The sequence below is a fragment of the Verticillium alfalfae genome, genomic scaffold (genome assembly GCF_000150825.1).
Source record: "Verticillium alfalfae VaMs.102 supercont1.3 genomic scaffold, whole genome shotgun sequence".
In the NCBI taxonomy this organism is placed as follows: domain Eukaryota; kingdom Fungi; phylum Ascomycota; class Sordariomycetes; order Glomerellales; family Plectosphaerellaceae; genus Verticillium; species Verticillium alfalfae.
Window position 1 is genome coordinate 2,546,650 of NW_003315036.1, and position 26,344 is coordinate 2,572,993.

General features: G+C 53.0%; 10 protein-coding genes across 10 annotated transcripts; 8 read left to right on the top strand and 2 right to left on the bottom strand.

Annotated features, from left to right (window-relative positions):
• Positions 1–162: 162 nt before the first annotated feature.
• VDBG_03306 (glyoxylate reductase) lies at positions 163–762 on the top strand (the record flags this gene model as incomplete). The annotated part of the gene is made up of 1 exon (XM_003007121.1): positions 163–762. One exon carries the CDS (start codon positions 163–165, stop codon positions 760–762), a length of 600 nt encoding a protein of 199 aa, XP_003007167.1.
• A 327-nt stretch (positions 763–1,089) lies between these two features.
• VDBG_03307 (predicted protein) lies at positions 1,090–1,761 on the top strand (the record flags this gene model as incomplete). The annotated part of the gene is made up of 3 exons (XM_003007122.1): positions 1,090–1,141; positions 1,235–1,502; positions 1,572–1,761. The coding sequence occupies 3 exons, from the start codon at positions 1,090–1,092 to the stop codon at positions 1,759–1,761; spliced, it is 510 nt and encodes a 169-aa protein (XP_003007168.1).
• A 3,944-nt stretch (positions 1,762–5,705) lies between these two features.
• Positions 5,706–6,608, top strand: VDBG_03308 (endoglucanase-4; the record flags this gene model as incomplete). Its single annotated transcript, XM_003007123.1, has 1 exon — positions 5,706–6,608. The coding sequence occupies one exon, from the start codon at positions 5,706–5,708 to the stop codon at positions 6,606–6,608; it is 903 nt and encodes a 300-aa protein (XP_003007169.1).
• Positions 6,609–7,245: 637 nt separating this feature from the next.
• Positions 7,246–8,621, top strand: VDBG_03309 (epoxide hydrolase; the record flags this gene model as incomplete). The annotated part of the gene is made up of 3 exons (XM_003007124.1): positions 7,246–7,570; positions 7,646–7,843; positions 7,906–8,621. The coding sequence occupies 3 exons, from the start codon at positions 7,246–7,248 to the stop codon at positions 8,601–8,603; spliced, it is 1,221 nt and encodes a 406-aa protein (XP_003007170.1).
• Positions 8,622–10,731: 2,110 nt separating this feature from the next.
• Positions 10,732–11,526, top strand: VDBG_03310 (predicted protein; the record flags this gene model as incomplete). The annotated part of the gene is made up of 3 exons (XM_003007125.1): positions 10,732–11,046; positions 11,123–11,364; positions 11,418–11,526. The coding sequence occupies 3 exons, from the start codon at positions 10,732–10,734 to the stop codon at positions 11,524–11,526; spliced, it is 666 nt and encodes a 221-aa protein (XP_003007171.1).
• Positions 11,527–13,657: 2,131 nt separating this feature from the next.
• On the top strand, positions 13,658–13,987 carry VDBG_03311 (predicted protein; the record flags this gene model as incomplete). The annotated part of the gene is made up of 1 exon (XM_003007126.1): positions 13,658–13,987. One exon carries the CDS (start codon positions 13,658–13,660, stop codon positions 13,985–13,987), a length of 330 nt encoding a protein of 109 aa, XP_003007172.1.
• Positions 13,988–14,581: 594 nt separating this feature from the next.
• On the top strand, positions 14,582–15,451 carry VDBG_03312 (endoglucanase-1; the record flags this gene model as incomplete). The annotated part of the gene is made up of 3 exons (XM_003007127.1): positions 14,582–14,970; positions 15,064–15,302; positions 15,372–15,451. 3 exons carry the CDS (start codon positions 14,582–14,584, stop codon positions 15,449–15,451), a joined length of 708 nt encoding a protein of 235 aa, XP_003007173.1.
• A 341-nt stretch (positions 15,452–15,792) lies between these two features.
• Positions 15,793–17,779, bottom strand: VDBG_03313 (conserved hypothetical protein; the record flags this gene model as incomplete). Its single annotated transcript, XM_003007128.1, has 8 exons — positions 15,793–15,892; positions 15,959–16,037; positions 16,096–16,264; positions 16,318–16,845; positions 16,898–17,035; positions 17,082–17,176; positions 17,239–17,374; positions 17,438–17,779. The coding sequence occupies 8 exons, from the start codon at positions 17,777–17,779 to the stop codon at positions 15,793–15,795; spliced, it is 1,587 nt and encodes a 528-aa protein (XP_003007174.1).
• A 4,042-nt stretch (positions 17,780–21,821) lies between these two features.
• On the top strand, positions 21,822–24,299 carry VDBG_03314 (glycogen debranching enzyme; the record flags this gene model as incomplete). The annotated part of the gene is made up of 4 exons (XM_003007129.1): positions 21,822–21,924; positions 22,022–22,037; positions 22,098–22,272; positions 22,332–24,299. The coding sequence occupies 4 exons, from the start codon at positions 21,822–21,824 to the stop codon at positions 24,297–24,299; spliced, it is 2,262 nt and encodes a 753-aa protein (XP_003007175.1).
• Positions 24,300–24,392: 93 nt separating this feature from the next.
• Positions 24,393–26,296, bottom strand: VDBG_03315 (thiol-specific monooxygenase; the record flags this gene model as incomplete). Its single annotated transcript, XM_003007130.1, has 4 exons — positions 24,393–24,872; positions 24,940–25,314; positions 25,366–25,957; positions 26,018–26,296. The coding sequence occupies 4 exons, from the start codon at positions 26,152–26,154 to the stop codon at positions 24,453–24,455; spliced, it is 1,524 nt and encodes a 507-aa protein (XP_003007176.1).
• Positions 26,297–26,344: the final 48 nt, after the last annotated feature.

Here is a 26,344-nt window from a genome sequence, read left to right on the forward strand (position 1 = left end):
TTCGTTGGATTCAGTCCCTGGGCTACCGGCACCCAGCGATGTGTTTATCGCTGATTTTGACTCGTCCAAGATAGCAACCACCACGGGTGAGGCCTCCACGACTACACTGTGGCGGAGCACGCCCTGGGCCTCCTGCTCAACGCCGCTCGTCGTTTCTACGAGATGCGCGACTCCCAGCTCCAGGGCAAGTGGCCCGGCCATCTCGGCGGCCCTCAGCCCGACCGCCCTGCCGACCGCTTCACCTCCCTGCGCGGCGCCAACGTTCTCATCTGGGGCTACGGCAACATTGCCAAGACCCTGACCCCCCACCTAGTCGGCCTCGGCGCCAAAGTCCGCGGCGTCGCGCGCAACGCCGGCGTCCGCAACGGTATCGAGGTCTTCGCAGAGGACAGCCTGCCCACACTCCTCAAGGAGACTGACGCGCTCGTCATGATCCTGCCGGGCTCCGACTCTACACGCCACGCTTTGAATGCCGAGCGTCTTGCTCTTCTGCCCAAGCATGCCTGGGTTGTCAACGTCGGCCGAGGCACGTCCGTCGACGAGGAGGCGCTGTTCCAGGCGCTGACGAAGGAGGAGATTGGCGGTGCGGCGCTCGATGTCTTCGACACGGAGCCGCTGCCTGGTTTGAGCAAGCTGTGGAAGGCGCCCAACCTGATTGTGTCGCCCCACGCTGCAGGTGGTAGGCCGCAGGATGCTGAGGCTCTGATTGCGGATAACCTGAGGAGGTTCTCTGCGGGCCAGCGTCTGAAGAGTTTGATGTAAAGTAGAGACAGGATAGAGACATAAATAGAGCAAGAAATGATCGTGATTATGAGGAGATACGTCTGATAGTTGAGAAGCGTCAATGCATTCGCCTGGATTCTTAAATTCGGGGTCCTTAAGATAATCTGCGTGGGGTTCTGTGGCACGTATGTTCTAAAATGTTCGAGCATGTAAATTAAACATTCGTCGTCGAAGCGGGCTTTCATAATTTAAATGCATTGAACTCCCCTTGTGGCAGGATGAGAGAAAACACTATGGTCCCTAGTTGTGGAAACCTCAGCATGTTATTCGGCAATATTGAATTTGGTACTTGAAAGGAAATACGTGATGAACAAATGTCTACATTTACATCAAGGGAGAACGAGGATTATTACACATGGTACGCATATAGATGCTGTGAAGACTTTCCGCTACCTCATAGGTCTGAGACATTCTGTTGGCACCCAATACATCTTTCTGCGTCTCACTACAGTATTATTCGATTTCAACTCGAAAGAACGCCGGTCAGATTTGTTCAAATCGTCATTTCTTGACATTGTTGCCAAGGGTGTCGAGAATACCGGCAACAGGAGGGGCAAGTCCGCCCAGACCAAGAGAAGTCAGATGAAGGGAACATCGGGGGGACAGATCGTTGAGGAGCTGTCGCTTCTTAACATGATTGCCGAGAGTATCAACAATACCGGCGACAGGGGGTGCCAGTCCACCAAGACCAAGAGAGGCCAAGAGGAGGGCGACATCTGGTGAAAGATCACTGAGAAGCTGTCGCTCCTTCACGTCGTTTCTTAGAGTATCGACGATGCCGGCGACAGGAGGGGAGATGCCACCCAGGCCGAGAGAGATCAACAGAAGGGCGACATCGGGGGACAAGTCATTCAGCAACTGTCGCTTCTTGACGTTATTGCCAAGAGTGTCTACGATAGCACCAACTGGAGGAGCAAGCCCGACAAGTTCCAGGGACGCGAGGAGGCCAGCGACAGGAGGCTCCAGGCTCTTGAGTAGCTGACGTGCCTCGATATCAGACTTAGAGACAGCCTACGGGGCAGCCCCAGGCTGGGGCTCTGCAACAGGCGCAGCCATGGGCGCTGCCAGCGAGGATGAGTGTAATGGTGTTCAAGAAGCGCATTTTGTAGGTGCAAAGGAGAATGTGATATGATGAGAAGAGGTAGATGAAGAGTGAGAAGTTGCTTGGCCTAGATGTTGTAGATCGTGTTTGTTCTGATGAAGATGAGAAATCAGAAGCAAAAATGGGAAGAGCCTGCATGAGTTTTATACTTGTTCTTGTCCTCGTTGTACGGACGTATTCTCTAACAAAGCTACGTTCGGTATCGCTTTGAGGACATATTGCATCATCAACTAAGATCAAGTGAGAGGCTCGGAAGCTTGAAGCTCATGTACATGATCCACAGTGATCCGGGTGTCGCGGTTGCAGTTGAACTGACGATGAGGCAGAAGCGCGACTTTGCACTTGTGGTCTCTGTTTAAGATTTATATGATCAACAACGACGGCGTCGTGTTGGTGCTTTATGGTAGCTGCCCTCTACTGGTATGCTTGTTTGTAAGTTTTGAAGCCGAGTTATCGATCACGTATTGACATGGCCGAACGGTTATCTTACTTGATGATACAAGCTACGCCTAAGCCGAACTCAGTTTCGAATGTATCCACTGAAATGATCAGGGGCAGATAAACAGGCCATGGACATTACGTTCCTCGTGCACAATCGCTTTGCTGGTCGAAATGGTCTTAGAAGACGTTGATACGGGCACATACAGCAACCCAGTAGCTCGCCATGAGGCGCTCGAGGTGCACCTCTGTAAGTAAGTGCAAGATATTCGGGCTGTCGCCCTATAACAATGTGGAGAGCTCGTCACTGTACAACAGCAGAGCTAAGAAAGTATGTCTTTGCTACGTTTTAAGGGGTCTGAAAGCCGTGTGGCGCTAGACGGACTGCCTAACGATGCTGTCACTGTACCCAAATGCCCCTCAGTTGCCGAATATTTGACAGAGATAATACCAATCTGGCCAAAACCCTAGCTTTAGCATTTAAACTAACTATCAGATGTCGAACTCCAGATTGACGGCATTCGTGTCGGGATCTATCGAAAGGTATATCATGCAAACCACAAAGTCAAGTTCCCTCTTTAGCAATCACCAAGATTCAGACATCAGGAATGTGAGCTTATGAGGTAATGACGGATGAAAAGCGCCCGTGCTATCTAAGTGTGATCGGTAGTGTGGATTTTAGCGGGTGGAACACCGATCTGGCATCACGCTGTTGAGCTTCGAACTCTGTGTCGAGCATACTACGGCAGGTTTATGCACGTGTTCCCTGTTTCCATCTTCCGAGCACTTGCATCAGTCAATAACTCGCAGGAGATAGCTGCATCATTCGGTGGCTACTGAGCCAACTGAACGGCACCGTGGCGGTCAGAACGGTGGTAGATCGGGAGCTTCAACTCCCAGGACTGGCATTCTGAATCATGCTGACGGGACTTTTCAGTGCTGGCATGGAAGAGACGACTCATGAAAGTGGAAACACCTTTCTTGGGGCATCCTCATCATGACGAAGAAGCCTGAAGCTTGATGACCCTCAGACTGCTTTGCTCTGGCTTACGCACGAGAAAGAGGGGATATTGACAATGATTCCACGCAAATCCACAGAAGTCCTTCGATCAATCAACCGCCTAACTAGCGTTGTGTGATGTGGGGAATACAGCGAAGGTTCTTGGACCATTCTAATGCAAAAGCATTGTAACTCATCTACCTTGGGACCTGGGGTGAGACCTCGTTGTCCTCCCTCGTGCGGTCCTCGTGAAAGCCACGCAAGCAGAACATGCAAACAGTCATGCCCACCACTACTCTATGTCTCCATAGAGGTCGGGTATGGGGCAGCAATAACAGACTAAAGGCACGGGATCGGTGGAAACAAACATCCAGCCGACCGACGTTCGGGCAGACGGGAACGGAGTCGAACCCGGCGCAGTGCACAGACCAGCTCTCCGCACGCTTGTTTATATAAACTCCAGGCACAGCGATCCTCGCGCTTCCAGAGTCCGGCTCTACAGCTGGTCGGCGAGCCGCAGCCAAATTTGGCGCGGCGAAAACTCAAGAAGCTGAGCTAGTCTTCGAGTTGACCCTAAACAGCATGGCTCCCTCAGCGCTCATTCAAACTAGCCCGCGAAATGAGACGCTGGGAAGCTCCTGGACATCCCATGACACCGCAACCTACAACTCCAGTCATGGAGCTTCGACAGAGCTCTTTGTCGGAGTCGGGCTGGCTGCCGACGAAGCTTCTATCAGATGCATGGTGAAAACCAAACGCTCGGGGTCTTGTACGCCCTAAAGCGGCGTCACGTATGTCTTGGTCTTCAATGAATCTAAGCTGAAGAGGGGAGATGCAGAAAAGCCTAACGCTTGATGTAGGAGGGATTTGTCTGACATCTCGCAACGGTAGTCGCAGTGAGGCAGTCTCCCAGTGCTGTGGCAGCATTCCGTAGCGATAAGCAATCCATGTGACACCCGCAAACAGAAGATCACCGTTTCTCCGTTCATTCAGCTGCTGCAGAAAGGTTGAATGATGTGGCCGTCAGGCGGGGTAGCGCCTTATTGCTAGTAGTCTCAGACGCTGGGTTCCTGATGTTGTAGTGCCGGCGTGCTTTGAATACTGCCAGAACAGACAAGCTTGCAACGATCTCACTGAAGAAACACGACAAGGCGTCATGATACATTGGAAATCTTCACTTATCTGGGACGGTGTGAGTATACAGTGACTAAGCAAAACATTCTTGTGTTGGACGTGTCATCGATTCTCAGGGTCTGTGGGCTCTGCTGCCCTATTCACCACGTTCTGCTGAGCTTCAAATCACTCATTTCATGCCCTTTATTGGGCAGTCAGTCTTGTACGTCGGCTCCCGGGAGGACTTCCCGCCGACTCTGATTTCTGATCGGAATGAATGATCGAGGTTCATGAGAATGAGGGAAGCTACGTCCCGAGGCAACTCGATAAGGAAAACTCCACAGATTTCGCTCAATCATCATTATGATCGGTATACCCTTCTATTCCATGGATTGTTTCGTGTTCTATTCCTGAATATGCCTCGTTTGGATATGAGCCTGACTTGCCTCCTTTTCCGAAAGCGATCAACTACTTGAAGTATATACTCTTAAAGTTCAAGATAATATGGTATTTGAACGTATTGCTTCTTCTGCCAATCGACCCCGTCCAAGTCCTCCGTACCATGGTAGAATGTCACGATATTACAGCAGCGCCGACCCTCGCCTGAATAAAAGCCCGACACGTCAAACCCAGCAAGGTCACATCCTAGGCACAGCCCCTGATGCACCCAAAGATCGCCCGCCGATCCTCAGATCCACCACGGAACAGCATCAGATAATTGCCCTTCTCGGCCGACGGAAGCTCTCAAGAGAGATTGTGAAACCTCGCCGACCAAGAATAAGACTCCTTGCCCCAAGGAAAAACTGGTCATTAGGTCGGGCGCTCCCCGGCTCCGTGGTCCCATGCCGGCAAAGATCACCTGCGGCACGGGTGCACGAGATTGACGAACGCCATACCGGCAAGACACCGGGCGGGACGCTCGGGACATCTTCATCTATACGAATCTCTATCCGCCAATTGCGGCACGCTTGGGGTACCGGACGAGTCTCCGGCAGCATGGGAGGCAGGTCGTGGAACCAACATGGTACGGGTTGATATTGCACGGAAGCTCAATGGCAGGCTCTACAAGTGATGCAGTGCACCGTGAATAGAGTGATTCCGCAGTCAGTCATCATTTTCGTTGGCACATGTGTTCCAAAGGAACGCTGGCTTGAAAACAGCCACGGTCTCATAGCAGGGTATTTAAAGTCAACGTCCCAGATCATAGTCCAAATTCAAAGCAGAGCCTTGATTTCAACCAAGTCCCCCAAGTGCCACAGCATCGTCAAGATGTCCATGATGTCTGCTTTCAGCCGTTTCCTCTTCCCTGCTTTGTTATTCTATGCTCCTCTCGCTGCAGCCCACAGCCGCGTCGCCAACATTATCATAAACGGCACGTCTTACGAAGGGTTCAACGCTAAACAACCGACCAACAACCCACCCGTCCTCGTAGCCTGGAACACGACCGTCTCCGACGACGGCTGGGTCAACTACGAGTCCTACGCCCACCCCGACATCATCTGCCACCGCGACGCCGTGCCGGCGCGCGGCCACGCACCCGTCGAAGCCGGCTCCACGCTCTCGGTCCAGTGGCAGGGCTACCCCGAGTCGCACAAGGGGCCCGTACTGACGTACCTCGCGCCGTGCCACGGATTCTGCGAGGACGTCGATAAGACGGCGCTCGAATTCTTCCTCATCGGAGCGCGGGGTCTCGTTGACCCGGACGGCGTGGCAGGGCCGTACCCTAGCGCGCCGGGCATCTGGGCGAGCGACGAGTTCATCCAGAACAATGCGTCGTGGGTGGTCAAGATTCCCGAGACGGTGAGGCCGGGCTATTACGTGCTCCGCCAGGAGCTCGTGGCGTTGCACTATGCGCGGATCGACGGGCTTGGGACGCAGCATTATCCGCAGTGCGTCAACCTCGAGATCATCGGGGAGGGAGAAGAGGTGCCTGAGGGAACTCCGGCCGTGGAGCTCTACGGGAAAACCGATCCGGGGCTGGTGTACGATGTGTCCAAGGAGCCGCTGTCTGCTTACTTGATTCCGGGGCCGACGTTGTGGAGCGGAGCGGAGGCTGAGGTCCAGCAGACGATGCCGGTCATTACGGGCACTGCAGAGGCGATCCCGGGTGGCGACCATGTTGCGCCAGGCCCTATCGCCAGGGCTGAGCCGACTGATGCGTGTGTACGGTGACATGGGTGGCGTGCTCATGATTGTCTGGCAATCTGATTTAGGCAACCCTCTCGATCCCCTCAACAATTCAACATATCCCACGCGTGTTGATGGTGGTGATTGCAATGTGAAGAGGTGGCAGCACAGCAGATGACGTTTCCCAAATCTGACCGCCGAAACTTGAATTCTACGTGTAATTACCTTCTTAAACCTTTGAAACTAGACCCCGCACTCCCACTTATCAGGGTAGTATCCAGGACTGATTATTATATCGCCGTTGTTAAGCCTAGCAATCTACCAGCAAAGACATCATGGCAGCATGGAAAGCCTCTGAATGGCTGCTGCGTTACGGCCGATCTTACCGCCATCAAGCTGAGCCCCCTGACCACAGGTCGACGTCACCACCCACAGATACTGCTCTACAAGGGCGTGAACGACGAAGCCATCATGGGCACCCTGTGCATGCCAAATGTGACCGTTGCCTGCCCGCTTACTATTCAATAGCCTCGCTGCTTTGAAATCGAACAAACATCAAAGGGCGGCATTGACGAGCTCGCCATACCACACCGATAATTACCACAGGACTATATCTTAACCCCGCGACCGCCACTGGCATCGTACAGATGCCTCGTCTGCATAACCTCACAAGCACAGCATCATGGATGCACCTATAATTCCTTACAAGATCAATGTCCCGGACGCCAAGATCGAGGCCCTCAAAGCAAAGCTCGGCCAGACCACGTACCCAGACCCAGCGCCCGTCCTCGAAGACTGGGAATACGGCGCCCCCCGCGCCGCCGTAACGCGGCTGGCCAAGTACTGGCGCGACGGTTTCGACTGGTGCGCCCGAGAGGCCGGGCTGAACAAGCTGCCGCATTTCAAGACCGTCGTGGCTGTGGACGGTTTTGGCGACATTGGCGTGCATTTCGTGTACCAGGAGAGTCAAGCCCAGGATGCGATCCCCTTGCTTTTCTGCCACGGATGTGAGTTACTGTTCACCATCTAACCTTGCTCGTCGTCTGGATTTGAGAGGTGCATTGAATCTGACTACCCAACAGGGCCCGGCAGCTTTATTGAGGTGGTCAAGATCCTGCCTCTGTTGACAAGCGCCGACACCGATGTTTCCTTCCACGTTGTCGCGCCATCGTTGCCGAACTTTGGGTTCTCCGACGGCGTCGGCAAGCCGGGGTTCGGGCTCGCGCAGTATGCGGAAGCCATGCACAGGATCATGTTGAAGCTCGGCTACGACCAATACGGTCGGTCTCACCTTGGAGATGGCGGAATATGGCAGTTAAGACAGTTACTAACAGCCCAGCAGTGACGCAAGGCGGCGATTGGGGGTTCGGCATCACCCGCATGGTGGGCAGGCAGTATCCCAAGCACTGTCTCGCGTCGCATCTCAACCACGTCTATTGCAAGCCGCCCGAGTTGCTGAAGAACCCGCTTCTTTACCTCCAGAGTAAGCTGCCGAGTTCAGCTTTAGACCTCGAGCGCAAGGCTAGGACGGACTGGTTCTTCGACCAGGGCTCGGCGTATAACATGATGCACTCGACGCGGCCCTCAACATTGGGGTTCGCGTTGGCTGATTCGCCGATCAGTCTCTTGGCATGGATCTACGAAAAACTGGTCGAATGGACGGACGCGTACGACTGGAGCGACGATGAGGTGTTGACGTGGGTCGGACTGTACTGGTTCTCGACGGCCGGGCCGGACGCCAGCACGCGAATCTACAAGGAGGCGCAGGGACGACAGGTGAAGAACAAGGAGGCGCATCTCGAATACGTGCCCGGGGTGAAGCTGGGGATGAGCATGTTTCCCAAGGACCTGATGCTGTTTCCGAGCTCGTGGCAGCGAACACTAGGGCCGGTCGTATTTGAGCGGTGGCATACCGAAGGCGGGCACTTTGCGGCATGGGAGAGGCCTGAACTGCTCGTTGAAGATATTACGACCATGTTCGGCGAGGGAGGCGGAGCGAGTGACGTGGCGCGGAAGATCGTGAAAGAAAGGAGGACATAGAGTCGATGTTTAATCCACGGCTCGCCGGTCCATACGAGGGCTGCGCATGATGGGCGCAGGGAGGGAGCTCCTTGTGCAGGTCAAATGAATGCAATGGACCAGATCGACGTGCCCATTGTAGAAGAGTTAGGCCCCCGGCCCGACAGTCAAGCACCAGATCTGCGACACAAGGCTGTGTGCATCTGGGTCCCGTGGAGATCTCCTGGCAGACCCTCCTTAGAATACCCAATATACTGGATCCCACCTTTCTTGCTGGAGCCGCACTGCGTATTGCTGAAACGCAAACGACTCTCGTATCTTGTGCATCGTCATGTGGCCTGATGGTCGAGTCAGTAGCCTATACCAAGCCACCAGGCAAGCGCAAACATGACCCAGCATGGCATGGATGATCAGCGCTATCTGCACCACCGAAAGAGGCAAGTTTAGAGGGCGAACAGCCACCCAAGCATGCACAACTAAACGCTGCGATTGTCCGGGCGTTCACAAGAGCAAACACATCCGTTCGCCTCCGTCTGACATGTGCCGACACCAAGGGCCGCCTCTAAAAGGGGGATCCAGTGGTTCCAGTAAAGCGGTGACAAATCCGACAGCTTGGCGAGGCTAGACATGAGAAGGGCTTTTTTCACGAGTTTTGCCTGTCAAGCGTCGTCTCGCAATCTTTGCTCCCCTCCCGTTATGCGCCGAGGACTTGGCTCAGGGCACACCGAGACGTTGGCGTCATTTCGGGCGGCTCCCCCAACAGGCGGCTTGGACACTACGCAGAGCGGCGTGACACGGCGCACCCGTCGTTCCGACGGACACGACGGGATGGCCTGTCAGGCTGGGCGGCGGCGCGGCGTTTGAGGTTGGTAGTGAATGACGAGGAGGGGTTTGTCGCCGATGGTTGGGCGAGCAGGCGGCGGCATTGCATGGAGTCTGTTGGTGAAGGATGATCGAAGCCGAGCAAAGCCAGGGAGGGACAGAACGACATGTTAGGATTACACAGGGCGCACATATGTCTTGGCTCGCTTCGTCCAGGCAGCATTCCTTTTGTGTTGGCGTCGAAAAGTCATTCATCCGACAATGTCCAGGGGAGCAAGGGGTCGGTCTCGGCAGCGACGCATGCGATGGTTGTCGTTTGCAAGCATGACCAGTGTGTGTAACGGGCGTTTAGCTTGGAGAGTGGAAGGACTGATCAGATGAGGGCTGGGCTGGACCCGGATCGACTGTCTCGGCACTCGGGATGGTAGTTGCAATGCCGAAAGATGCTTCGATGGGACGCTGAGAGCACGAGCACAGACTTCGGTAGCCAGTGGCAGAGCGTGGTGGGAATCGTCGAACGGTCCATCGAAAATGGAGTCTTGCACCACGTCTTGAACGCAGAGTTGCTGATCTTTGGCACTGTAGATAGACGGATGGATGGATGATGGAATGGGATGGAGGCACGGACGGAGGAGGGCAGAGGCAAGAGAGGGCATGTGGAGGACGAAGTGTGGAGCGAGCCGTGAAATTGGGTTGCCCTGGTGCGCTGGGTTTGCCTTGGCGGCCCTGCTGGCGCCCCTCTTGGCGAGGCCAGGGCATGGTTTGTCCCACAGGGCGTCTTCCAGGGGACCACCGCCAAGAAGCAAGCCCTGTAGACTTTCCTCTCACAGCGCGCCTCTGATCACTGTGCCCGGGCCACTAGGCGGTCACTGAGGTGCGCCCAGAGGCAGCAGAGGAAGAACCCCTCCTGACGGGCGTGGGAAGGTCTCTGGAGGGCTGTGCTGCCTGGGCATCTTGGGGCTTCCTCGGCTGCGTCATCCAGATGCTGGCCAAGTCGACTGCCCAGCACTTTAGTTGAACCGCCCAAGACCTCAAGAACCAAACAACGCCGCTCGTGCTCGTCGTGGGCTTGTCGTCGGCGTTTCCTCTTCTTCCCCCTTTCTCGTCCTACTTATCGTCTCAATCGTCCCGGAGCATCCACGCGGGATAGATGGATTCAACATATCCTTCGACTCCCGCCCACCGCGTGCAGCAGAGCCTGGAGCACCACTACTCTGACAGACGCCCATGACGATACGATACCTGGATACTTATCCAAGATAGCGACTCACCAGACCTTTCTCATCGCAAAAGCCCGCCACCAGAGAACCGGGCGAATTGGGAGGCCATGTCACGCCACACCCACATCCCTCATACCTACGGCCCCGGCGGCACCCACGCCCATCCGTACCATCACCCGCCACCCGCCTTCCAGTATCATCCGCCGCAACACTACTACGTGCCACCGGAAGATCCGGCACAAAAGAAGAGGAGGAAATGCATTTACATGTTTTACGGACTGCGGCAGGCGGCCCTCATCGTGCCGCTAGTGCTCATCCTGCTCAACGTCAACATCTACGTTTCGCGCCGCGGGCGGTACTTGAACGGCTCGACAAGTCCCGCTGATCCCGTATACTATTCCATGTGGTTGACGGCTCCTTTGGTATGTCGTACTTCGAACGGCATTGGTGTCCCGACATGGAGTGCATCCAACAATTGTGCTGACATTTCCCGTGTAGTCGGGGGTCATCTTCCTATGGGCCATCATGGCACTGATCCAGATGTGCGGCAGCCGATCGCCGGACAGGCCGAGCGTGCCCTATTCGGTCCAATTCGGCGTTGAGCTGCTGTTTGCGCTGGGTGCGCTTGTCTGCTTCATCCTCATGGTGGTCAACATGGTAGACAAGCAGAACAGCGGCACGTATGAATACCCATATCTGCGCTACGAGATTCCGCTGGCCGGTCTGCTCGGCTTCCTCATGTGAGTCGAAGCAGTCCACGTCGCTCTTTTGGGCGTCACTAATTCGACCTCAGGATTATTCAGGTCGGGCTCGTAGCGCGTGCGTATTATGAGATCAGCATCGACAGGACACAAAGAGACGGGCAAAATCCTGCGCACCACGGGGCTATGACCCAGGTGTGAAATACACGTCTGATTGTTGCATCGGTAGCAAACAGGGAAGCGCAGGAGTACGCTCCCGGGATGTTGATGTATGACTATGTATGAATATGGGAGCTCGGTCACGGTGACACTGAGCAAGAACGGGCGGTTTGTTTCTTTTATTTTTGGGCAAGGGAAAGCGACATACAAGATACCCCCCTTGATGGATAGTAGCACCTCTCATGAACACAGTGTATGGGACGTCAATTGATGAACAAGGTCATCAAATTTGACTGGTCAAGGTATTGCAGCCTTCGATACTATCCCGAGTTGGTTCGGTACCTGAATTACCCATCGCCCGTGTTTCTGGAGAAGGTGGTGGGGTACGCCATGACCATCTCAACATTATCCGATGACGCGGGGTGCAAATATCCCAGCGCCCAGATGCACCAACAAAACAAAATGGTAGAAAACCTGGCTTCCAGGTAAAAACTTAGGGCCGTCCGCATGATCGACGAGACCGATGGCAGCAGGAGACCGGGGCAATATAATAGGGGGTTTGTTGCCTAAATGAGACCCTGGACCAGATCAGTCACAGAAGTAAAAGTAAGGGAGGCGAGTGACGCTTGATCAAATAGCGATCAAGCATCTTGCCAGGAGCAGGCAAGCAAGAGGAGGGAGGTCGCGACTGACGCGCGAGTACGAACCCGATGGATGCCCCACGTACCCAGGTCGCCCCTTCCCCTTTCATCCACGTCTCACCACATCGACGCTCCACGCGTGCTCGACCGCCAGAAGACACGCCCAGTCCTGGCCAGCCTGAGGCGAGTCTTTCCATGATGTAGCTCATCATTGCTCTCGTCTCCCATCCCGAACCATCGCGCGATGACTTCGTTTCCCGGGCCCTCCCAAGCTTTCTGACGTCTCCGTCCCTCTCATGACCGACGACTTGCGCTTACTGAGATTTTCTCACTCGTGGCGTGCGCGCCCACACAAGCAGTGAAGCCCATGTCGCATGGCTTGAACTCGTGGCATGTGAAGATGCTGAGACCTGGCAGGAACGCGCCGCATCCGAAAGGTCGTCCTCGACGAAGGCGTTGTTTTCGACGAGAGACGTGCCAGCGACAAGAGTCTCTGTGCCGACAAACGGATTCGTCGAGACAAGGGAAGAGAGCCCCTCGACGTATTCCTCGCCGGGCTACAAGACTTCGCCGGTGGCCAAGCAGGCTGCGGTCGCAGAGCCCGCGTCGGCCAAAAACGTGGCCGCCCGATCGACCAAAGAACCCAGGCCGGTCCAGGCGACCAAGCGCGTGCCACCGCCAGAGTTTTTTCGAACCATATATGCACATGACGAAACCTCTTCCGCGATTCTTCCAGACCCCGAGTGTCGATCCCCACGATGACACCGATCTCGACCAAAAGCTACAGTATCGTGGGCGCATCGGATTCTCGCATGTATTCCCATCACGCCAAGCATCCAGAGAGACTTCCAGGCTCCTTCACCAATGCTCAGGCTAGAGAATAGGAAGCATCTCTCGTCGAGAGCAGAACCTTGAACGCCGCGACTTTGCCGTCAACGTTGTTGAACGCACCATCCTGAGCATCGACATTAGAGTACAAGGAAATACCTCCTTGGCGAAATCCTCTCGACAAAATTGGTTTAATTCCAGAGTTTCAGCCAGGTTCAAAAAGCCATAACGGTTTTGCCAGTTTCAGATGGTCCCAGCTACGGCAGCTGGGATGCAGACCCGTCATCGGGCCCGGCATCAACGCCGCCTCTAAAGTGGCCACCGAGCTGCTGCTGCGAGCAATGTGAAGTTTCCTGGCTTTGTTTTCGCGATGACTACGTGACCCAGCATCTGCTACATGACAGCTGCAAACCCATAGGTTCGAAAAGCGGCTTTACTATGAAAGCACAAACGCTCATTGTCAGCTTCTCTGGCCTCATGCCTCGGGGAGAAAAACACAAGCTCAGCGGCGCGGGTGTCTTCCTCGGACCCTCGTCCGTTTGCAATCGTCACGAGATTTTGTCTGACTGATACACAAGCCCGCAGAGCGCCATGAAGCGGCGGCCATGGCTGTACAGGACGTTCGAGAAAGTATCCTGCCTCGCCGGGACGAATTCATAGAGAACCGGTTGATCCTCGTATCTGACACGCGCACTATCGTCGACATGCTGACTACAGATATCAAGAAATGGAGGTATGATAGCGAGGAGCAGGTCTACAACAATCGCAAGGGAGGCAGCATCCGTAACAGCTCGGGCATGTTTCAGCTGGCGCGAGAGATAGAACTCTTGAATGAGAAGGGTGTTGAGATTCAATGGCATCATACGAAGCAAGAGTCCAATCATGAGGCCGTCCAGCTCGCGCAAGATGCTGTCGACCGCGCGAGACTCTTGATGAGGCAGCCGGCACGTCGCCCTGCGGGCAGAACAAACCAGCGAGCTAGCAACTTGTCAGCTGGGCTGACTAGCAGCGGACCAGAAGACGGTACGTTTTAGAAGGTGACATACAAAAAGGAATATAAAAATTGAAAACCCACGGTCAGGACGTTTTCGCTGCCCAGCAGCGACTAGACGTGCTAGCTTAGCTCGATGTCAGTTCGGATGTGTCCCGCGCCACCCCCTTTGGCCTAGAACTCTCGGCATGATAGGGTCGTAAGGTTTCAGCCACAGGTCAATCACCATCTCCTGAGTCCTGCATTAATCTAATCAATCTGGTCTCTGCGTTCTACTACTAGCTCGGACCTGGCTTTCCACTCGTATCGCCAAGAAAAGAACCGGAATGCTTCACAAGCCGCCGGGAGACGGCTGCGGCGCATGAGGTGACGTGCGTAGCGGAGTTCTCAGCGATGCCAGCGGGCCCAGGCTCTGGGCTCATGATTCACGTTGTCTCCCTTGAACAGAACGCAATTACCGCAGGTCCCGCTCAAGGTATGATCCGAAATGTCCCCAAAAGCAGAGCTCACGTCTTCAATTGCCTTTCGGTCGGTCAACGTGTTTGACATCCGCCGAAGGTTCAGCGGCACGGCGCGCAACGGACACTAATCCCCATCTGCACCTCTCTCATCGCCCCATCCATCGCGCCCGCCCATCATGCCTCCCATCAAGCACCTGATCGCCCTGGCTACGCAATATGCGTACTGGTCGAAGGATGGCTACGAGCTGATCAACAACACCTGGGGCCAGGACGCTGCGACATCGGGCAACCAGACCACCTACTATGATGGCGTTCCGTCATGTGGCAAGGGCATCGCCTGGAGTTCCGACTGGGAGTGGCAGGGCGGCGAGAACAACGTCAAGAGCTTCGTCTACGGCGCGCGGCAGTTCGAGCGCCGCCTCGTGTCGGACATTCACACGCTGCCGACGGAGTCGCAGTGGCACTACGATCGGGAGGACATTCGGGCCAATGTCGCCTATGACATTTTCACCGATACGGATAAGGACCATGTCAACAGCAGCGGCGAGTATGAGCTGATGATCTGGTACGTCTCCCCTTCCCCCCCCTCTCCCTCCTGTGTTTCCCTGCAACGCACCGCGGCATCACGGAAGCGAGATGACTGAATTGCTGCGTGCAGGCTCGGACGGTTCGGTGGTGTCATGCCCCTGACCGAGGCCAAGCGGCCCATCGCCCACGTCAACATCGCCGGCTACGACTGGGAGGTCTACTTTGGCTACAACCACGGCGGCGCGATGAAAGTCTACAGTTTCCTACCGGCGCAGGGCAACATTTACGACTTCCGCGCCGACGTCAAGCTCTTCTTCAGCTACCTCACGAAGGAACATCAGTTTCCCGCCGACAAGCAGTACATGCTGGGTGAGTTTTTTCTACTGAAGACTGGCTGCGCTGGTCCTGTTGCGTGCCACGTGCTGAACATTTCTCTAGTCTATCAACTCGGCACCGAGGCCTTCACGGGCGGTCCTGCAAAGTTCGTCGTCCCCAAGTTCATCGCCGACGTCAGGTAACGAAGTGTGGGAGCGGAGCCGTGTAGTTTAGCCAGCCTGCGAGTTAATGGGCGAAGCGGAAGTCCTTGCGCTTGCTGCCGGAATCGGTCGTGGTCTCGAGGTACTGGAGACGTTCCTGAGAGAGAGAGGGAACAGACATCACGTTAGCCTTGAACAGGCGCTAGGTTTTCCTTTGTAGAGTAGAGATGTTTACTCACTTCTTTCGTCAGCGCGTCCCATTCGCGGTCTCGCGTTTTGTTGCGCCAGACATAATACGACTTGGCGAGGACGTAGATGACTATGTTGGCCGCGCAGATGGCTGTCAACTGTGTGTTTCCGCGTCGGTCTGTGGTTCGTTAGCTTCAGCTGCTCTGTCTGCAAGGTTGCATGAGCTTACAGTTGGGACGATCGTCCTGGCGGTAGATGTTGGCGTGGATGATGCCTCCTACTTGTACAAACATGCTAGAACCACGTTAGTCTGTGCTCTGATGCTTCAATGCAGAATTCAACTGCTGTTTTGGAGCATACTTGTACACGGCTGCCGAGACGGTCCTCGTTCGGACAGTGTTGGAATTGCGGCTACACCAACCGACTTGCATGGCGTGGGCTACGACCGATGTCAGCACAACGGGCCGTACAGCTCTGATAGCAGTCGCGCCACTCACCTGTGGGATAGGACAGCAACACCGTCAGGACGGCAAACCTTGCCCAAGGCGACGTGTCATCTTTCAACGTCCTGAGAGCGATCAGGCACGGAAGCAACCAGACCTGGGCAAGTATGCCGAAGAATGTACGTTCGTTGAAGATTTCCGAATAATACGTCAGGAGAAGCATCTGTTCGACTGTAATTAGTTCAGTCTCCGTTCACTGTGCAAGTCTAGACTTACGGTGATGGCACCCAGGACCTGCGTGGGGATGCTGAGCAAATTCGAGTCGAACGTGCCAAAGCCGAGCGTTCGAAGCGTCAGGGTGAGGTACGAGTCCGGCGGCCCGGCGGGAATCAAAAAGGTCAGACCGATGGCGTACATTGGCCATAGATCGTAGTCACACAAAGACTTCCAGAGGAGCTTGAAGTCGACAGCCTGTCGGTTGTGCATGTCGCCTTTTGAGGGGTCGTCGCGCAGGATACGATTCACCATGATGGTCTCCTCTCGCTCGGTAAACCACCCCTTCTTGTTCCACCATGATTTGGTCTGCGTCGGCGAGGCAGCCATCATGAACCAGGACCAGATGCCGATGGAGAGGGTGAAGAGGCCTTCGAGCAGGAAGAGCCATCTCCAACCCTCGTATCCGTGCAGGCCTCGTAGTCTGAGGAGGCCGAATGCCAGGATTGGGGCAACAATGTCAGTGACACGGAGACTGGTCCAGAAGAGAGCCAGGCGGAATGGGAGCTCGGTTCCTTTGAAGAAGTACGACTTTTTATTTCGATCAGCAGGCGTAATGTGAAGAAGAGTGAGCGGGACTTACAAGGTAGAGGATGACATCGGGAATAAAACCGCCCTGCAGAAGGCCCAGCAAAGCACGGCAGGTTAGAAAGCTCGACCGACCACTGAGCCAGAACTGAGAGGCGGCCACAATGCTCCACAGGCACATGATGGTCGGAATCTATGTCTGTTAGGTCGCTGTCTGCCACCATCCCGCGAGCACATACCCATCGATCAGGTCCCAACTTCTTGCTGATAAGCTGAGAAGGCAATTCAGCACAAAGAAAGGATAGTCTGAAGACAGTGTTGCCCAAGTTGAAATCTAGTCAGAGTCAGCACGTCCCAACATAACGAATTCAGGTATCGAGTAGCTATCTGGCATACCATTAGTATCAAGTCCTAGATCTTCGAGGAAGTTGTCTGTGTTGGCCTGGCTGAGGTTCCCTCTGTCGAGGTCAAGAGAGAAAAAGGCAACGCATGCCCAAAGTGTGATTTTCCAATCCAATTTGTTGATGAGAGGCTGCCGAACAGGGGGGAATCAGCACCAATCCTGAATAGTTCAATGCTAGCCTCATAGTCTTACAAGTTCTTCACCCCATGTCCATCGTGCTGAAGGATCAAAACGATGCAGGTTCTCGTACTTTGCGGTAGGCTGGAAGTATTTTGCTAGATCTGGATCGTCATAGACAGATGGTTGAGTAGCCAGTTGGTCAAGGTTTTTGTTGAGTTTGTTCCTTCGAAAGAGGGTAGTGATAGGTAGGACAGGGGGCTCTGTCTTCTCAAGTTCTTGCTGTTCAAGAATTCTCTGTCTCGTAGCAGCCAGGTCAGAGTCTGATCCTGAGCTGTTGAGCGAAGTGTCCGTCAAGTTGACGGACTTCTCTGGCCGACTCATCGCCGAGGCATGTTTCTCTTCGTAGCTTGCCATCGCTCAATACATGAACAGACACTAAAAAGTCGTTGAAGTCCTGGCTGTTTGAAGATGCTCCAGGGATCCCCACAGTGATAATGATCATCTTTTGTACTCCTCTCGGGCCTTCGCCGGAGGCAAGGTTCCTGCAACAATACTTAGTGGATGAACGATCTCGGAGGCAACTAACATGGCGAGATTCCTAGTCCCAATCTCACCATGTACAAAGGTCCTCGGCATCCATGATCTGAGGTTGATACAAGGTTAGTGACCAGGACTGGCCCCGCACCTAGCCTCGTGGGTTGGACGAACCGGGCCAGTCGAATCTCGAAGATGAAAACCATGGCAGCTCTTGCGCCATGTTGCCTCGTCCATGCGAAGGCTTTGGATGCATAAGCCCACTTTGTATTGGGGAAGACAGCGGGGAGTAAAATTCCCCTACCCCTCTTCTCTCCATGCTGGGCCGCCACGTGGGGGTTCTTGATATCATTGTGGCCAGGCCAGGCATCCTCAGGCATGTTGGTATATGCGTTGTTTTTATTGATACGGGCGTTACGGAACTCTCTGTACCAAATCTCGCGGCACCCTGTTTTTCCGTGGCAAAGGATCAGGCTGTTCAGTCCTTTCGCTAAGGAACACAATCAGTTCAAGCCGCAGAATAGAATGCCACATTTTCCGTCGAAGTCCACATTTAGTGGTCTTCGCCCAGCTCCTTGTTTCATTATTCGAGATTGATGTTTTCGAATCCAATGACAGCAAGCGTCAGATAAGAGCAGCACGCAATCTGTGGGACGGTGAGCTTACATGGAAGTCGGGCGTGAACGTCGGCTGTCGGTGTGCTGCATCTATTCGGGCCAAAATGTGCGTGTCCCACGCTCGGTCATTGTATTGAAGGTAAACTCCACAGTCAATGCCACATCAGCTAGATGAAGCCATGCGCGATTCGTCATTCATTCTGGTCTAAGAGATGCAGTCCAATGTCTGGGCGGATACAGGGATTGGTGGTATCTTGCACCATGAGGCATAGTCTTGATGGCGCAAGAATGCACCACAATGAGACAAGGGAAACCGACGATCGCTATCTACCTCGACGTTACCAACTTAACCGACGCAAGTAAACCGAGCCGCTGACGATCAAAGCTGACATCGGACTCTTCATCATGAGTCCAAAGAGAAAATATCGAATCGGCGCTCATCCCGTCGAAATATGCAGAGCCGCTTGCCATCGCCAGATAGTATTCCTCGGTCTGGAATCGAAGCCTTGATGAGGATGGTAGCCCAATCAGTCACGGGGCTCCAGATCTGATGTTCAGCTAACCGATGCCGCATAACCAATATAATTCTCTCCTTGGAGGACAATCTCTCTTGGTAGCAGACGCAAGTCTCCGTCTCATTGTCGACGACCATGTGCTCTGTTGTGATTGGACTAGTGCCAGCCTGCCATACCTGTCTGGCACCTTGCCTGGGTACAACCCTGAAAGCTGTCTGGCCTGTCTTGGCGTCCATGAATCGATACTGGTCGCTTCCCTGTTCATTGAATGCTACGAACCAGTGGCCCGGCCGCGGGAATGCAAATACGCTCCGGCTCAACATGGTGTCGGGAGTAAGAGCTGTCTTGAATGACTGATATGTAGGTGGTTCCATGTAGCGGACGCAAGCACCATTGCTTATCTGAAATACACGGATCGAAATCGGTTCTTTGAGCCATTTCTTGGACCTTTTACTTGCAGTGGTGCTGGAGTCGTCTTTCTCAGACATTGATTTTGACCAGACGATCAGGTGTTGGTCATCCGGGGTAAATGCCATCTGGAGCGCATGCACGGGGATGTCTGTCTCTACAAACAATTGTGCGTAAAGGTTTGAGTAGGTCCATTCTCCCGGTTTGAATATGGTAAAATGTAAAAGTTTCCTGGTCAGACGCAATGTTCGCGATGGCAATGGTGCCGTTGCTGTGGCTGATCGCTGGGTTCAAGGCGTCACCAGCGTGGAGCGACGCTCTTGTGCTCAGGACACCATCGCGAGAGCGGACAATTAAGACTTCTCCTTGAGTATCACTGTTTACTGGAATTCCGATGAGGCTGCAGTCGGGAGAGAATACTGGCGCGTCGGTGAAACGAACAGGTTGACTTCCTGAAATAGATGGAGTGTCGTCTCTGATAGTCCACATAGGTCTATTCTCTATTGGGTCAGATGTATCGTATGCCTCTATCAATGTTTTGCAGACGCTCAGAAGCCATGTCGACTGGGGGAAATAGATCTTTGGTTTGAAATTTGTACTTTCAGGAGGTCGGAGGATCGATTTGATAGGTAGCGCTTGCAGTGCCAAAGATTGCAAAGGCTTGTTATCATTCTGAGATCCGACATGCTGTTCAACGTCGTCATTGGAAGGTCTTGACTGAAGCGGTTCCTCTTCATTGTTGTGAGCCCTTTCGATTTGAGGGTCAGTTGTCAAAAGGCAGGATATTACTCCATCTTGTAGGAGTGACGTTTCATGCAGAACTCACAATGTTAAATCTTGAAGTGAGCCTTCTTGAGACACTTCTGAGAAGCTTGAGGGTATTCTGGAACGTGAAGGAGCATGCCCTTCAGCGACTCTAGAGGAAACGATGTCATGGAGTTGTTGACTTTTTGGTTCTGTACCCCAGAGACTTTTCCCTTCTTCCTTGGAGAACCCTTTGAGATTCGCGACCTGGGTGATGATCGAATGTTTTACGGTCAACAGGTTTGAACCATCGCTCCTGGATGGTAAATCGGTTTGCAAGTAGCGTGAAGAAGCACTGAATTTGCATATTAGTGGATTGTGCTTGGGGCTATCAGACTGAATGTGGGCGAAGACTGACAATGTGCAAATATCCAACGCAATTTCTAAAGACTTAAGTTCAGAGTGCGCTCGTTCACCCAACCTGATGACCTGAGCCGTGATTTCTGCATTCCAGATAGCACCGTCTCCATCAATCACTGAATCTTCAAGCAGGCTCCGCAGGTCAATCACTGTGGTGTGGCATCCCTGTATTGCTGAGTTGATTTCAGTAATCAAGGTGCTGGGCAAGAGCGTGCTTTGAGGTTGGGCAGCCGCCTCTTTGCTAATCGTTTCGGCCACTGTCGCAAGACTTGACAGCCATCTGACAGTTTCAAGAAGCGCCCTTTCTGCTTTTGGAATACTCTGACTGAGCCCAATTGCTGTCAACTTTGCCTTTTCAATCCCTGATAGGAGGTCCAAGCAGCCCCTCGCAATGGACTGATCGCTCACCATGACGAGAGATGAGGAATCTGATGATGGGGAGGCTAGAGATCATTGACTTGGTTGTTGGTGAAGCATATAACGGGTGTGGGCGTCAAGGTGTACTGGGCGAGCTGTCTTGTCTTTATCAGGGTTGAGGCCGAGTCAGCGTTACAAAATGTTGCTGCCTGTCATCTGATGTCATAGCTATTTTGAGATTTCTGCAGATCCACGGTCGATCAGCCAGGCAGCGACTTCAACACCCAAACACTTTACCTGGCATCGCAGAGGGCGAAATTCTCGGCCTTGAGCCATTGCTATTCATGGTTCGCCACACTTAGTAAAGGTGCAGCGTGGACTCAAATATTGGGTTGGAAATTTCGCTGCAAAGCTGACTCCACCACCGTAGAATCCATAGGAGACAACACGAATCTTCAACATATCTAGCGTGATGATTAAGCAATGACCTCTATTCAATTGATCAAAGTTCACTGGCTTGTTGGGACTTTTTGCGTGAACCTTTCTACCATGTACTTCCCCGCATCCTCGTGCCCCAAGGAATGGCCGCGATGATCCACCGGCGCTACACCGGTTCTTTGTTCAATGTTGATTTAGGTGCACACCATGAAAGCTGGTTGATCACTTGGTCGAGCGGGGACAGTCCTGATGTATGGCGGATAGACAAAAGCTAAGGTTTAGCGCATCATCACTGGGGTAGTGTTCCAAGTTCTCGACATGAAGAGGGTCTATCATTGGCTACATGTCATTTACTTGCTCGGCAGTGATTTGTTAGCTTGAGAATCGTCACAAGCCGGCTTCGCGAACATGACGACATGCACAATGTCCTCAGTGTCGATATGGCAGATAAAACGTTACTCTTGGTCCGTTTCCATATTCATCAACGTGCGCCAATGTGCAAACTTGACGTTTCCTTCAGAAGCTAGTACGTTCATATTGCCCAACCGCTGCGAACATGAAGTTTTCACTCCTTGTCACAGGGGCTATTCTGCTTTTTAGGGGCTATTGTACCAAAACCCCAGGGGTTCAACGGCGACAGTGAGTTGTCAAAGAACACACTGGCATGCGTTCGGCGTCAAAGCTGATGGATTGCTATAGTCATCGAAGCACTTGTAGATCGGCCGGCGTTTGCGATGAAGAGGCAGTTCGTCTTGAACTCAACGACCCCCCATACATGAATTATTTTTATTCGGACTGCAATTCGGCTTCCCAAGTCGTAGTGACAAGTCCCCTTCCGGACAGTAATCTGACTCTCATCGGACCACGACTTTTAGTGAGCTTCTGTCAAGTCGCTTCACCTCTTGTGGCATGAGAAGCTGACTCCTGAGTTAGATCGCTTGGCCTGCTGGGAATAGTGGCGTCGTATCGTTCTTTCAACCACTGGATGGCGCGAACGGAACACTTTCTATCAACCTGGTCAACTCCTCTACTTCCGGCGACAGCCTCGACCCTATTTACGAGGTTTCGGGTCATACAAAAGAACCTGTAGTTGGAGTGAGAGGGCACATCCAGTTCAATTCGTCGGCGTCACTGGTTGTAGCCATTCTTGGGAGTATTCGTACAATACGAGACTTCACCGAAGGGCCTAGCCTGTTATACCCCATCTTCCAGGACGCCATCAACATCACAGTGTCAGATGATTCTAGCGTCAAATTGTCGCGTTTGTGGCTGGACAACGTAACGACGACTACACTGGCATTTGCCCCTTCTGGATGTGATGCATCGGTAATGGTAAACAACAATACCATTGAGTTCTCAGCCGGGACCTACGTCTTCAATGCATCTTTTAATTATCCCCAACTTGAGCAACTTGGCCCAATGGAGACTTTGAATGAACTATCTCAAGATTTAGTTTCTGAGTCAACAGGCCAAGTGGAATCTCTCTCATTCTTGTCCTACAAGAACAAACTTCTCGCCGGTGGCTGGCGGTTTCTCACTTACTTCGGTCGCGACAGCATGATTTCCATGTTGCTGATGGAGAAGATTCTCAGCACAGGAGCCGGTGGAACATTCGAAGCCGGTATTGGTGCTGTTCTAGAGCGCATCAATCGGACAGATGGAAGCGCTGCACACGAAGAAGGCATCGGTGACTTTGCAACATGGTTTAACCTACAGAGAAACATCAGTTCGACAGCGCCGTCTTATGATTACCACATGATCGACACGGACTACTTCCTCCCTGTTCTTTTGAGGGACTACTTCATCAACAACTCCGATGGTCGGGAGCGCGTAGCCACCTTCATGTCTACCGAAGCTACAATCGACCCGGATAATGCTGGCCTCACATACCACGATCTAGCTTTGGTCAACGCCGAAAAGATTATGAATGCAACAGCTGCCTTTGCTGGCCCTGGTGGGCAGATACGGAAAAATCTAATTCATCTCAAAGAGGGTGAAATCACGGGCGAATGGCGCGACAGCACTTACGGCCTTGGCGGCGGTCGCATACCGTACAATGTTAACACTGCCATCGCACCGGCTGGCCTTCGGGCCATTGCTGCTCTTTCCGAAGCTTCATTTTTTCCAGAACACCCTGAGTGGGCTGAGAAGGCCGCAGCGGCAGCTCAGATCTGGGAAGATGAGACCCTGCGTTTCTTCGAGGTTATTATTGAGCAAGATGAAGCCCGCGCGTTGCTCAACGACTATGTCGACACGAACAAGTTTTCCTTTCCTTCACAGGCCGACGGAATAAACGCTTCAGTTACGTTCTATGGCCTGGCTCTCGAGGGCAATAACGACATAGACTTGGTGCGTGTCATGAATTCCGACGACGGCTTCAGGCACTTTCTCCTCAACACCACAAATCAGACACAACTCAGCGCCTACTTGTCTCAAACAGCTGACCACATTCTTCAACCGTTCCCTGCAGGACTGACCACCAACATTGGGCTCCTCGTTGCGAACCCTGCGTATGGTGGAAAGCCAGTCTACTCAGCAAACTTCACTACCTCAGCTTATCACGGAACAGTTGTCTGGTCATGGCAGCTGTCTATGATGGCAGCTGGTCTAGAACGGCAACTTGACAGGTGCAGAAGCAAGTCAGTGCCTGACTTTTGTGGAGACAAAACACTGCTTTTGAAGATTACGACAGCGTACAACAGACTCTGGGATGTGATCGAAGAAAACTCCAGGATATTGAGCTCCGAGGTGTGGAGTTGGCGCTATGCCGATGACACATTCAATGCTGTCGCATTGGGTGACTTGCCACCGCCCCCAGGCGTCAATCCAACAGAAAGCAATGTTGTACAGTACTGGAGCCTAACCTTCTTGACAGTGAAACGGAATGAATGCTTTCGATGAGTTTGCATAGACCACGATGAGATTGGATTCTCATTTACACTCTTGTCTCTTCGCGACTGGATATTATATCGCAATGCTTCTCACATTTCCTTGGCTTCAATCATCTTCAATTAACTGTCACTTATTACAAGACTGGCTCGTAGCGATTTCAACTTAAAGCTTTGCTCTGGGACTCCAGTTTCCGATAATCTCCTGCAGTCGCTGATGAGTCTCTTGTTCTTGCTGGCTCCGAATCTCTAACTCTGCTTTTCGAGCATCTTCTTCGAATCCCTTGATCTTGGTTGCCACCATGTCCGTCCATATAGCCAGAGATGCTTTGTCGAACGGTGGGAGTACCCTGCCTGTTGTGCCTGGGGTAGGGTCGCCTGCGATGTACCGCAGATACTCGAAAAAGCCCTCATAATCTGAAGCGATCGAGTAATAGTTCTTGCCTCCCTTTAGTTCAGCCACCCTTCTTTGTTCCCACTCAAGCTGGTCGGACCGTGAAGGGAGAGGCCGGGCGCGACCTGCAAGGAGTCTTGCCACGGCAACTGCTTGCCACTCATACACGCGAAACGTGAAACCGCCACCAAGCTGAAGAGGGCAGTCATTAGTTATGAACCTTGAGCTTGAGACAAGTAAACAACATTGCCTAACTGACCATCCCAACAAATGATAAGCTCGGGTCGCCAATACTAAATGTGTGTTGGAAGACCCCAGGCAGCCGGCGATTAGCCTGTTTTATTCTTGCCTGAATGTCCGGCAAGAATGGCAAGCTGAATGCGTATCCAGTGCCAAATATGACGTGGTCTACATCATTCAGATACGAACCATCTGCGAAGAACAGTGTTCCAGTTTCTGAATCGAAGCGCGTTATCTCGTTCTTGACAACAATGTGTGGGTGTGTGAAGGGCGCCCACCCAAAGGCTGGGACAGGATCACCCCTTAAAGCTGCAAAAACTGGTTTTTTTGCTTTAGGAAGAATCTCATGCAGGACTTCATGGGATGAAATAGACCCTCCGACGATGACCACTCGCTGGGACCGTCATTAGCTCTACTAGGTCTGGCCGTGTACAAGGTTGCGTACTTTTCCTGCAAAGCTTGCTGGACCCCTGAAATGCTTGCTGTGTAGAATTTTCCCAGGGAATTTCACATCAAAATCGACCAGTCCTGGAATGTCTGGAACCCAGGGGATGTTGTAGTGGCCACTTGCGACAATCAGAGCGTCGAATCTCTCTTCCCACCAGTAATCTTTTCCCGGCGTCTCTCTGCGAAGCGTCAGTACCCATTCTTGCTGTTCATTTTTGACTGCACGCTCAACAGTCGTATTAAGCTCCAGTAGTTTGTCGTTCCCATTGCGAACGAAGATTTCCTGAACCCACTCTCGCACTACCTCACGGTGTCTGAAAGGAGCCCTGGGTCCAAATTTGGCGAGGGTCCGCTCCGACAACTTGTCCGGGAAAGGCTCCCGAGTAAAGCTCATGATAGAGGGAATGATATTGCTGTGAAGGTGCTCATGAAGCGCCGAGTCTGAAAACCGTGTTTGATGATTGTTGACTCTCTCCGTCTTCGAGGTCTCTGCCGGAAGTTTTGTTGGTATGGGCACCGCATGGTCAACATTCCCCGTGATGAGATCTTGCAGTGATGGGATCTTCGCGGGCAGGTGAGGGGTGTAGACCCTGTGCACTTCGAGTGAGCATATCACAACGGTCGTACAACAGGTGCAACCAAAAACTCACCATGTCCCACCAATAGCCCCTCTTCTGTCGAAGACTCGAATGGTGTCGAAAGCTTGCTCTTTGACCAAGGCGTCGGTGGTGATGGCACCAGACGGGCCGGCCCCAATCACCGCCACCCTTCTTGTTGTGGTTGTCATAATTTCAAGTTCTAATTGTTTGCCTGGAGTACAAAGTCATCAATCCATGGGAACAGATGAAGCCACTTTTCAAAACAATTGTCACTGAGTTATTTATATCGTCCATGCTGACTCAAGAGTCAAGGGAGTTTGATGATGTGACGCTGTCATGATGGCGTCTTCCTGCAAGATAAGCACGCGAAACAGGAAC